At 36.7% G+C, this 12,504-nt stretch overlaps 4 protein-coding genes across 4 annotated transcripts; 2 read left to right on the plus strand and 2 right to left on the minus strand.

The window, feature by feature from the left end:
* Positions 1–818: 818 nt before the first annotated feature.
* Positions 819–2,039, minus strand: PKNH_0937900 (V-type proton ATPase subunit F, putative; the record flags this gene model as incomplete). The annotated part of the gene is made up of 4 exons (XM_002259367.1): positions 819–977; positions 1,267–1,349; positions 1,735–1,816; positions 1,974–2,039. The coding sequence occupies 4 exons, from the start codon at positions 2,037–2,039 to the stop codon at positions 819–821; spliced, it is 390 nt and encodes a 129-aa protein (XP_002259403.1).
* A 1,772-nt stretch (positions 2,040–3,811) lies between these two features.
* PKNH_0938000 (conserved Plasmodium protein, unknown function) lies at positions 3,812–5,347 on the minus strand (the record flags this gene model as incomplete). Its single annotated transcript, XM_002259368.1, has 2 exons — positions 3,812–5,112; positions 5,344–5,347. 2 exons carry the CDS (start codon positions 5,345–5,347, stop codon positions 3,812–3,814), a joined length of 1,305 nt encoding a protein of 434 aa, XP_002259404.1.
* Positions 5,348–8,359: 3,012 nt separating this feature from the next.
* PKNH_0938100 (P-loop containing nucleoside triphosphate hydrolase, putative) lies at positions 8,360–9,496 on the plus strand (the record flags this gene model as incomplete). The annotated part of the gene is made up of 1 exon (XM_002259369.1): positions 8,360–9,496. One exon carries the CDS (start codon positions 8,360–8,362, stop codon positions 9,494–9,496), a length of 1,137 nt encoding a protein of 378 aa, XP_002259405.1.
* A 1,836-nt stretch (positions 9,497–11,332) lies between these two features.
* Positions 11,333–11,993, plus strand: PKNH_0938200 (conserved Plasmodium protein, unknown function; the record flags this gene model as incomplete). The annotated part of the gene is made up of 2 exons (XM_002259370.1): positions 11,333–11,653; positions 11,817–11,993. 2 exons carry the CDS (start codon positions 11,333–11,335, stop codon positions 11,991–11,993), a joined length of 498 nt encoding a protein of 165 aa, XP_002259406.1.
* Positions 11,994–12,504: the final 511 nt, after the last annotated feature.

Raw genomic sequence — 12,504 nt, forward strand, 5'->3', positions numbered from 1 at the left:
GTGGACATCGTACCCCCCCACACACAGTGGCATATCACGTTGCGTTTTCCCATGTCCTTTTCTTCCACTGTGGGTACAGATGAAAGTTTTTTTTTTTTTTTTTTTTTTTTTTTTTTTTCTATTCCAATACCAATGGGGGAGGTGTGAGCCAATTTGCCTACTTGTTCTCCCCGATTTGTACTTTTAATATTCTACCACTTTGGTAGCACTTGAACTGTCCACAGTTCAGTAAAAGAAATTGTGTAGTTCATTTATACGGAGTTGTTGAATTTTCTCAGTAATTTTTTTTTCAAATGTGTCAATAATATTTTTAACAAAAGTACCACCGGAGGGGATACATACATATGCACAAGTACGTATAATCCTGGAATGTTTTTATACCTCATTGAGAAAAGATCGATGGGCCCGCTTTAAATAGCTACTTTTACGTTAAGATAAACCTTTAAAGTTTTTGGTGTCAACAGGTAAGGAGTATAAATCCGATGCAACAAAGAATAAAGGATATAAAAAGGACGAATGAATAATTAATAAAAAAAGCTAATTTCCATGGGTCTACAAAAAAAACTGTAATCAGATAATCCGATATAATGAATGGTTGGACGAACATATTTATCATTACGTAGATGTACGTAGAAATCAGGACAGCCAGAAGTATGCTCCCCTTAACCTTTACGTCCATTCTTGTTAAAAGGCATACCTCAGGGGGGGGGAGGAGAGGAGAGGGATATACATTCGAAAAGGAGACACGTCAAAATGGGGTATGACGAGTGGGGAATGTTGGATGAGCCTCCTTTCGAATAACCATTTGACTGAGACATTCACTTCAGGTTTGATAAATCCCCCCCGAAAAAAAGCTTCACTCTCTGTATGATGGAATCTTTGTTGGGGTCAAACGGTTTGTCTTTGGACGGAATTTCCAAAACGGTCGGTAAGATCTTATCGTGAAGGTCAACCAGGTACCTTATTTCGTCCGCTATCTGGAGGAGGAAAAAACAACCAAGCACATAAATATGTAGATATATAGATATACAGTTATACAGATGTATATAACTGTGTGGATGTTCTTGGGAACCCCGCGACGTTGGAAAAAAAAAAAAAAAAATTCTCCGCGCCAAAACGCTTTATAAGTATATCCATTTTTGTATAACATATTTTGTACAGTGCATAGGGTAAAATTGTCTCATGGGCAATTCATTTCTCTACTCGATTGGTTTGTCACGTTATGGCAGTTCGACGTACGAATTTTTTCTTCCCTTCTGTGCTCACCTGTTGATTCATGAGGATAACTCCGCAGTCGTTTTTTGAAGTGTATTCCTTGAACACTTCCTCAATTTCGGTTTTGCTCGTTTCTTTGGGGGGAAATAATGTAGTGATAAGCGATAAGTATGTGTTAAGTGAGAAATGCGGTGTACACGTGTATGGCTAATAATATACACATTTCCTCACTCCCAACTCACGCTCAACAACAGGGGAGACAACCACCCCCCCCTTTTTTCCCTTGTTGCTATATTCCCTAATTTCACGGAACGACGTAGTTAAAAAAGGTTCAGGGCACCTCTTTAAAGCAATGGGAGAGAAAGCACATTAGCGTAACCCTTATTTTGCCATTGCTGAGAAGGTTGCTTCTTTTCCGAAGTGCACATATATACACAAATGGAAACACCCCACGGTCGCTCCACGTAAAGGTAAGTACGTGATGTGGCTAATTTTTTTCTTCTCCGTTTTTTTTCTTACTTGAATTCACGATGAAGAAATTTTTTTTCCCTAATCCATCCCGAAAGCCTATGCCAGCTAGTAAGAATCCCACTACAGAGTCCTGAGAAGGGGAATGTTAGCGCAGGAGCAGGTGGGCACGGGTAACTCCATGTACTTCTCTTACGGTACTGTGGTGCCTCCCTGATGCCTCCCACGCGTACACATGTGGACTTTCCCACGTTGGCCAGGGTTCAGCGTGCGCATCAGCTGCTTCTTACCTCATCCCCAATGATGTATATCTTTAAATCAGTTTCATTAAAATACTTATGTCTTCTCGATGTCATTATAGGTTATCAAGCGGAGCGAGCGATAATGTTACGTATGTTCATATGTTCCTATTTCATATGTAACTCCCTGTTGCTCCTTCTTTTCATACACCAAAAAGAGGGGGTAACTTTATAAAAACGTATTAACACGATCAAATGTTGACGAGAGATGTATGCTGTTAAATGAGAAAAGTTTTGGAAAAATTATCTGAAACGCTTTTTTTTCCTTTTATCGTACGCGCAAAAATTCGATAAACTGTTGCGATTGTGAAAAAAAAAAAAAATTAAATTAAATTAAAATGAAATAATATAAACATGCGGCCAACACGGTGAAAGCGAGCCATAAGTTTTGTAAAAATGGGGACTTGTGAATCGCATTGAGAGAATGATGACTGGATGGAGAAAAGCCTAATTTGAATTTCAACACTGTGAGGGCGCACAACGAAAAATTGGGAATGTGAAAAGATGCGATGAGGACAAAAAATATATATAGCATAATGGTAAGAAAAAAAAAAAAAAAAAAAAAAAAATGCCAAAATGGTAAAATGGTAAAAATTGAGTTAAAAAAAAAAATATAAAAAAAAGCCCATTACGTCCGCATAAAAATGAAACAAACAAATAAGAAGGTAATGTTAAATAGAACATTTGTGCCTAAGCAAAGGACATGCTTTTCCTCATCTGCCTGGGCTTATGGCACATTGATCAGCAGTCAATCACATGTATGGATTATATATTTCCTAAGTTGTTACACTCTTCATGGGGAAGAAAAAATTCCAACCCCTGTAGGAGCTTCCAGAGAAAGGAGGCCAAGCGTCCTCCCACGTTATTAGTAATACTCGTCTGGGGGATACCCCCCCCCCTTTGGGGGGAAGAAATTCCCCCATCTGAAAGGGGCATAGCAAAGAAAAGCACGACTATATTTGGGTAATACTCTTCTGTAGTGAACACTAGGCTTCATAACTGTTATCAAAAAAAAAAAAAAAAAAAAAAACAACTCTGCAAAGAAGCTGTTGCTCCAATTTGATGAATCTCACTTTGCAGAATGATGAATACAAAAAAAATTTTTTAAGGAAAAGAAAAAAGTTTCATAAAATTAAAAAAAGAGAAAAAGAAGAAAAGTATTTAGAATAAGGGAAGATCATATGCAGGGGATTTAAAAATAGTGTTAAGGTATTCTCTTCATATGTATATACAAATGCACATCTCAACCAAATCAAGGGGGTTAAAAAAAAAAATGTGCACACCTGTTCGTGGGGGCTTAAATCATTGTACTGAGATGCTGACATGGAGAACCAACCAAGGAGTAGTTTGGCACGTCATCAAGGTCATCAAAGTTATGCCTACCACATGGCTGCGTGTATCATCATCCCTGTCTTTTTTTTTTTTTTTTTTTTTTTTTTTTTTTTTTTTTGCCTACTGTTGATCTCGAACGAACAGATTGTATGGTATATTGTGCCAATATACTTTCCTGCACTTAAAAGCTGCTCCGCTTGCCACTTCCAACGTTGTCGCGAACGGAACGTGCATACACACACGTACACATTAAATGTGTGTTCCAAAATGAAGACTCATACGCGAAATTTGAAAAAAAAAAAAAAAAAAATGTATATATATTAATAGGGGTTGGAATCATAAAATTAAAAATAGGAAACGAGTTGGGTATTCTCGCGTGAATCCTGGGGAAAAGGGCTCTCCCCTCTTTTTTTAAAACATCTGTATTTAGTTTATGTTTCCAGTTGTCATTTTCTCCCTCTGGCCGTTTACTGAAACGGAGGAACAGCATCGCCTGCTTAGTCGTCGTCCTCCAGCACACGAGTCTTCTTCTTGCTGATTGTTTTTATAAACTTTTTCTTTTTAGATTTATGCACCTCGTCCTCATCATCTTCCTCATATTCGTCGGAATCCTCTCCATGTTCTTCGTCATCTTCATCTTCATCCTCCTCCTGCTCCTCCTCTTCTGCATCATCATCGGCTCCTTCGACCTCTTCATCGTCATCATCATCTTCTTCCTCTTCGTCCTGTTCCTCTTCCTCATCCTCCTCATCAATCTCTGCAAAGGACTGCGGTACATAAGCGTTGGGGTTCCTTCTCCTTACCCTTGTGCTGGAGTCGAGGATGTTGGACGGGTCAATACCATCTAATTCTTCCTTCAGTTTAATTTTTTTTCTGTACTCATGTATTTCATTCGGACTGGGTAATCTTCCACTTTCCGAGCATACGTGTTTTTTTTCGCAAAACGCAATTATTCTCTGTTCTAGTTTTTTATTGTATGCTTCTTCGTCTTCTTTATTTAAGTCTTTAAAAATAGTGGGTCCAATTTTTAAATCCACAACTAATTTTTTTAATTTTTCTTTCTTCGTGTTATGCACATTTTTTCCTTTATTACTGTTATTTCCACTGTTGCTTATGTTCTTTTTTTTCTTTTTTGAAGCATCCTCATTATTGGCTTTACGTTTTTGAGTATCATAATCGAAATTAGTTGGTTCATCGTCTTCTTCATCCTCATCATATTCATCATCGTCGTCGTCATTTTTTTCCTTTCCTTTTTTCTTTTTCTTTGGTACTTGATTATCCTCGTCAGAATTTAATTCTCTCTTTTTTTTTTTTTTTATTTTATTTTTTTTTTTTGATTTCGTTGTACTATCCCCCATGCTGTCATCGGTGTAGTTGTCTCCTTCCTCATCATTATCGGAGTTCTTCTTCTCTCCATGTTTGTCTTTATTTTTCGGGCTTTTCTTTGCTCTTTTGCTTGCACTTTTGCTTACTGTCTCTTTGGAGTCTCCCTTTTTCACTTCGTCGTTGTATTCGCTATTTCCAATATCATCCGTCGTCTCCTCCTCTTTTTGTTGCTGGTAAATTTTTAATAACTTTTCTTTCAAGATACTTTTCAGTAATTCTTTTTTTTCTTTGCTTTCCGAAAAGTACGATTCATCCACATTTAAATAATCCGCCACGTCTTTCCTTACGCTCTTTAGGGTTACTACATTTATGTCCCTATATGGCAGAATTTTGTCAAGTATAGCTTCGATTTTGGATATTTCCGAAGAGCCCAATGTGGCTCCTTCATTTGGGTTTGCACTAGTGGCAGTGTCTGCGCGAGAGGAGGAATTAGCTGCATGTGAGTACGCGTTTTTTTCCTCCCTTGGTCACTTTGATCAGTGACCTTTTTCAAGCGTATACATACGTACATATTTGAGCGCCTATACAAAAGTTCCTCTAGCTGGGACAATGTCTCCTAGGCGCACGATAGAATGCAAAAATATCTACATGTACATACCACCCGCGCTGCATGTAGCACCACGAACGTGTACCACAGACTTACCCATTATTTGGATGATGACAAGTGTGTTAGTCAAGAAATGAGGTATTTTCTTCTATGTATGTCCAGCTAGCTCGCAGTGGAAGGGTATTAAACCTAATATACTAAGGCACAAAGGAGGACATGTGAGGATATCTAACGGTGCATAATGTAAAATAAAAAACCACAAGTATTAACATTTATGCATTCCTTCCGTATGTAAATTTTTTTTTTTTTTTTTTTTTTTTTTTTTTTTTCCTTTTTGGTGCAATCATACTTAAGGTGTATATATTCCGATGGGGGAGAAATCTTGTCACGGCGCGTGCAAAGACGTGAAAAAAAAAAAATTGAGAGAGGGTTGGGGCAAAATTTCTTGCGATTGGCAAACGTGCTGCTGGCGATTCGTTCAGCAGTTGGACTTTAGGGAAAAAGTGAAGTAGGAAGAGGCAAGGACGTTCTCCATTTCGCTTTCTTTAGCGTTCTTTATTTCTTTATTTCTTTCCTTCTTTCGCTTTTTCTTTTTTTTTTTTTTTTTTTTTTTTTTTTTGTTGTTGCCTTTTACTTTTTTTCTTTTTTTTTTTTTCGCTGTGCTTTATTTTGCTACTACTTTTATGTGCCTTTAGGCTTCATGCCTTTTCCTTTCCCTGCACGTGCTTGCATGCACGATTGTGTTTAATTAATTTTTTTTTTTTTTTTTTCTGAAATAATGCAACTTTTGCGTAAGGTGCAATTTGACAAGTTTGAAATTTAAAGCTAATCTATCTGGTATGTATCAATGTGCTAGATATATGTATGCAAAGGCAAGGAATGTACACGCACATGAACGACCGCAAATGAGCATATATTTTACTTGCCTATGCTATGTTTCCCTAGTATCGCTCTCATTAAATGCTAGGTGTCGATTTTATTTTTCTCTCCCAACAGCGTACCGCGTGTGTTCACTTGTATGGTACTACTTAGTGCATAATGCTTTGTGTGATTTCTTTGTGCAGATCCCTTTTGAGGCCAACTGGTTGTCACACTATGGCCTTCCCTTTGTGAATGCAACTATGCGCAGGCGCCATGATCCCATAATAAGAAAACCTAGTGAATGCGTATTTACTTGAATAGCCACCTCTTTTATTTAATGAGCCTTGATAAGATTCCCATGTGCAGTTCGTACATGTGTGTAGTGCCTTCGAACGCAAATTGTCTTATCTACGTTCCTATCCCGCTAAGTATGCGCAAAAATTGGGCAAGCGCTATTTCTGCACTTTCTCACAGGGCATACACATATACGTATCCTGCGCGTGCAGGCAGCTTAACGCGCGTTCCATTTCCGATTTGAACAATAAATCATTTTAAATCTTCTCGGTTCGTAAAAAGGAGATGCTAAATGAATGAACACATGTTGGAATTATCATGTTTAATGAATGAATGGGAGGACAGCAAATATGTTCCATTGGTGAAGCATAAAGAGGAAAAATAAAAATGCACACACAACTCATCACATCAAACCAGTTAAAATGCACCATTCAAGAGCGATAATATAAAAAATACAACGTTTTCTTGCTTCCCCCCCTAAAAAAAAATAGGTGATCTATAAATGAAGAAGAAAAATGGGGAATTCCATTGTAAAGGAAGGTTACCCATTAATCCGCTATTTCCCAATCGGAGTTCATCATTTTTTTATTTACTCGTTTTTCCAAATAAGTCAGTTCAGCACCACATGAGTGACACACGTTAAAATGACGTTCTACAATAAGGGCGTGTGGATGGGAAAGCGCTAAAAATGGTCTTTTCGTGTTTCATTTAAATGTGTAAAATGACCGGCGTAATGATGATAGGTAGAAAAAATCGTTTGGTATCTTCCTTCTCAGTGTATGTGTGTGTGTGTGTGCTTTTTTTTTTTTCTTTTTTTTTCTTTTTTTATTTTGGCTTGTTGATCTTTTAAAGAAGGTTAATCTGGAGAATTAACTATTTGCGAAGGATATACGACGGTGTGTTTAACCATAAACCTTATTTAGTAATTTTATTTTTTTTTTCCTTTCGACTTCCTATACACGTACACATGTATGTAGATATGTTTGCCTCACTTCGGCACGCCTCTCTTCTCAACATTTTCTGTAACCCCCAATGGGAATGAAACTTGTGGATATACATGTGTCGGTGATTTTTTTTTTTTTTTTTTTTTTTTTTTTTTTTTTCTTTTTTCGAGGACACATGGAAAAGGTGCAAACTATTTAACTCGCGATAGGAATAGGAAAACAAAATGAAACATTCTCAAATGAACTGAAATGGTGTTGTAACTCCCATCCTGAGGTATGCCTATTGACAAGTAATCGTAATCATACACAAAGTTAAAAAAAAAAAAAAAAAAGAAAACGCAAAGGGAACAGTGCCGAGGAAACGTTTAGCCCTTTCTCATGCGAATGTAAAAGAGGATAGGTGTACTGCACTGTACTGTACTGTGCTGTGTATGTATGGATGCATGTATCCATTCTGTGAACACATGCATAAACGTTTGCTAAGTTAGCGGAACTCCAAATCAATAAGCCAACTGTAGCAAAGAAAGGCTGAACAGGGGAAAGGGAAAGTACACTATTTTGGTGAAAAACATACCCCTCTTCTTTTTTTTTTTTTTTTTCCTTTTTTTTTTTTTTGCACATTATATGTTTCGAGAATACCCCCCTTGAGTTGCGAAAACGTTGTAAAGCTTGTTAAGCGTATTCATAGATGTTTATCCCATTTTCTCATCTTCTAAAATTAGCAGTTTTCTAGAGAAAGAAAAAAAAATAAGAAACAACGTTTTTGCACACAAACGTGTGGCACAAGAATGGATAGGTGTTTTTTTTTGAAACCCAAGGGGCACGTACATTTTTTGTGAGCCAAAATAGTAGAGGAATACGTCCAAGGAGCTGCGGAAGAGAGTGACTATAAGTGCAACGAAAAGGGCAACGAAAAGAGCAACGGAAAGAGCGACGAGACGTACAGCTAACAGAGCAGTCAATAGCCCCACCTACAGCGCAGCCAAGTGCACCGCGGGCAGAGGCAACACTGCATGGCAAATAAAGACAGGAAACGTTATGAAATAGATTGTACATGTTTGGACCTATTCGAGGAGTCCATAAGAGGTTACAACTTCAATGACTGTGTAGTGATAAAGAAGTGTATAAAAAATGGAACACTCAAGGAGGCGGATAGTGTGTGTATATATGGAAGAGAAAAATGCGGAAAAACGCTTCTTTTGACGGAAATTGTAGCCGAGATGACGGCGGTAAAGGAACTTAACGGAATGAACTGCAAAGTGGTGTATCTGGATTGCGACCTTACGTTTAACTATAACAATTACGAAAATATTATATGGAAAAAAATTAAGAAACATGTAAACTACAACCATAGTAATACCTGGGGCAGTGGTGGTAGTTACCAAAATATGAATTTAGGAAAAGCCTATTTGGAAAATTCTTTTTCGAACATATATTATTTTCGAATATTTAATCCAGGTCATCTACTACTCGTTTTAAATACGTTAAAAAATTTATTAAAAAAAAAAAAATTTTTTGAAGCTTTATTTATTGATTCTCTATCCTTCTGGAATGCCTACAAATATGACAAGGTAAATTGGTTCTCTGATAATAATTACGTAAGAAGGAAAACGTGTGATTTGCTGGATTATGCATTTACACTCATTTTGAATTTGAAGAAAAGGTACAAATTTTTATTCTTCTATTCGAAGCTTTGTAGCGAGGAGAAATTTATTGACTACACTGTTAACTTGGTTGTTGAAAAGCCAAGGAAACAAAATAAAGGCAGTGTAATTGAGGGGGAGACGCACAAGCGGAAAGGGATAATTGAGAAAAAAGAAACGCACTTAACTGTTAAGGAACATACTACACAGGAAGAGTCCTTTCTGATTCCACATAGCTTCAATGACATCCTAAATACACACATATTTCTAAAAAAAGACTTCATGAGCAATAATATTTTAGTGGAGAAACCATTCTTCATTTATTTAATACCAAATGAGAAGAAGAGGAAGAAGAAAGGGCATATCGCTGATATTCATCAGGAGGAGGATTTCCCCCACTTGAACATCTTAATGTGTTTATCGTCCGAAATGAAGGATGCTGACAAGGATCAGTATTTAAAATTTTTTTTTATGATAACAAATTCGCACACAATTACACCGTTGTAAAATATATCCAAGAGGAGGAGAACAGGCAGAACAGAATTAGGCCAAAATTTGCGAGGCTGTTGCGCACGTTTGACAATTGCGTTGAAGACTACTGCTTGGGTCTTATCCACGGAGGATACCCCTAATTTCCATCAAAGAATCTGCATAATATTTGGAAAAAAAGAAAAAAAAAAAAAATGGGCTGCCCTTCCCTTTATATTACCCATGAAACTGCATGTCTACTCCCGCTTTTTTTTTTCTTTTTTTTCCTATTAGCCTCCCTTTGGACGAGTAAAATACGAAATTCTACACATAAACTTTGAGGCACGCTTTTTGTATGGACGAGCAGTATATTCATCAAGAGGGGGGGTACGTCCCTGTGAATCGAGAATATATTCATATGGGTCCGCGGGGACCCTCGTTTTTTTTGCATGAAAAAATGTTTTTGTGTGGTTATTTATTTACCCCTTCTTTAATTATCCTAAAATTGTTTGTGTGCGTATTAACGAATTAGCACACTCTTCACCAAAACCAGTGAGCAATTCTTTTTCATTGACCGCTTTATGTCATTCATCCGTTTTTCATTTATGAGGAAAAAGTTTTGTTCTTCAATATTTGCTCGGTCTGAAAGAGTAAGACAAAAGAGGAGTAATTAGCCCTGTGCGATTCATTGCACTTATTTTGCACAAAAAGTTAAGCATTTGTTTGGTGCGTCCTTTCGTTACGTATTGTCAGGAAAAAGAAAAAAAAAAAAAAAGGAACACCAATATGATGATTTATTTCAAAAAATTAAACTCATTCCTAACGCTCTACTACGCCCGCGTTAGTAGAGAATGCATAATGGCACCTCCACACATGTGTTAAAGTGTGTAAAAATATTGATTATATGTTCGCGCTGTGATTACCTTTGAAAATGTAATGAGGTGAACATAAACGAACAGCATTCTTGAAGGCACACATTTGAAATAACATTTTGAAGCCCATTTTGAAGGAACATTTCTGCAAGTAAAAGCAGGGGTCCCATGATAGCACCCCCGATTCTCATACGACGCATACTACACATTTGCATGCACGTGTACGTGCTATGAAAATAAGGTCTACATAGGACAGAAAAGAATTATAAAAATGTACAGAATTGTTCCACAACACGCACCATAATAATGGGCCATCGGTTTGTGTTGTTTTGTTTACCGCAGTAACTCAACAGGGGTGCTCATCATGTAACAACAAATGAGTGAAAATGAGATGCCAGACGTTTTTTCACAACTTGAACGTGGATTATCACTTTTCGATTTATGCATCGTTAGTTTTGTTTTAAATAACAGCTTTGATCAACTGTGGCACAATTTCTGCATAAAATATGTTTACATTATGCTGTCTGTATCGTTATTTTCTCACCCATTCGTTTTTTTCACGCGGAATACTTAACAGAAAAATCAAAATCTTCCTTTGCAACATTTTAACTTCACCTGCAACTTTAGTGTTTAGAAGAAATTTTCCCTCTTTTTGCAGCATCAAAATGGGTGGAACGGAATTTCACAATAATTCTGGATAACCATTTTTTTTTTTTCTGTAAATAGCTATTCTGCATAATTTTTTTTTTTTTTTTTTTTTTTTTTTTTTTTTTTTTAAATATAGCCATTTTGCATAATTTTTCTTTTTTGCCAAGAATGTGACAGCTGTTCGTCCGTGTGTAATTTATTTAATTATTTTTTTGTTCGCCTATTTGTATACTCGTTTACATATTTATTAACTTTTCCATTTATCCTTTTTCTGCGAAGTAAATTTTGCACCCGCACGCGCGCCTCACCTTCTAATTCCCAAAACAACTACCAGCAACTCTGTTTTAACGACAAAATGGCGTCTTCCGAGGCACAGAGTTTAAAACTTGTGCAGAACAGCGCGAATGAACAGAGTATGTACAAAGACACACACACCACGACGCTTCCAGAAAACTACAATGAATCTACCATGAACGTAGGCAAAACGAATCCACTGGAAGGGTATTACACAGTGCCACAGGACAATAGCAGACCAATAGATGCTAACAATATTCCCTATATAATTCCTGAGATTAATGAATCCGGGATGACCGTCGACCCAACGGCCATGCAAGCGACTGCTGCGATTAATCAGAGTTTGATGTACCAGAACCATGGCATTCCGGCGGATTACCCCGTAAGTCTGTTTTTTTTTTTTTTTTTTTTTTTTTTTTAACTTTTCTCTTTGCATATCGGTACAGGCACATGCATATGCGTCTATGTACATATATATGTAATAACTTAACCAATTCGTTTTTCTCTTTTTTATTGATTCCTTCTCCCCCCCCCTTCTAACGTAGTACCAAATGTTTAACGGTGGCAGCCCAATGTATGGAGGAATTCCCCAGTATTATGGAGGTGTGAATATGCCAATGAACCCTTACTATGACCCGTACGGAATTATTAACCCTTTATCGTGCGCGCCCCTAAACTCAGAAACTAACAAAAAAAAGATCAAGAAGTTTTACTGTTGCTGAAAAGGTCGCTTGAAGAAAAACATTATTTTTTTTTTTGTCTTCTCTGAATATAAAACGAGCTGCTATGACTGTGTATGGGAATTAAAATTGTTCGTTTTTTTAAAATATATGTTGTATCTTCGCAACGTTCTCTCCTGTTCGATGTTGCGCGCTGTGTAATTCTCCGTATATGTGTGTAACTAGGTTTGCTAAAAGCACGAAGAGGTACACTTAGCCTTGCGCAGAATTTACCTTAAATTAAAAGAAAAAGGAAGTAGCATACATACATGAGCTTACATATTTGTACACACCTCAGTGTGACCACCTCTTATGTGATGCCCCACATCTGTGGGAGTTATGAACGAAAGAGACATTTAACTTTGTACATTTTTATATTACTTATTATTTTTATTTTTTTTTTTTTTGTTACAGTTTAAGTAGTTTACTTTTTTTTTTTTTTTTTTTTTTTACAGTTTAAGTAGTTTTTTTTTTTTTTTTTTTTTTTTTTTTTTTTTTTTCATGATGAGCATAT

The sequence above is a fragment of the Plasmodium knowlesi genome (assembly GCF_000006355.2).
Source record: "Plasmodium knowlesi strain H genome assembly, chromosome: 9".
In the NCBI taxonomy this organism is placed as follows: domain Eukaryota; phylum Apicomplexa; class Aconoidasida; order Haemosporida; family Plasmodiidae; genus Plasmodium; species Plasmodium knowlesi.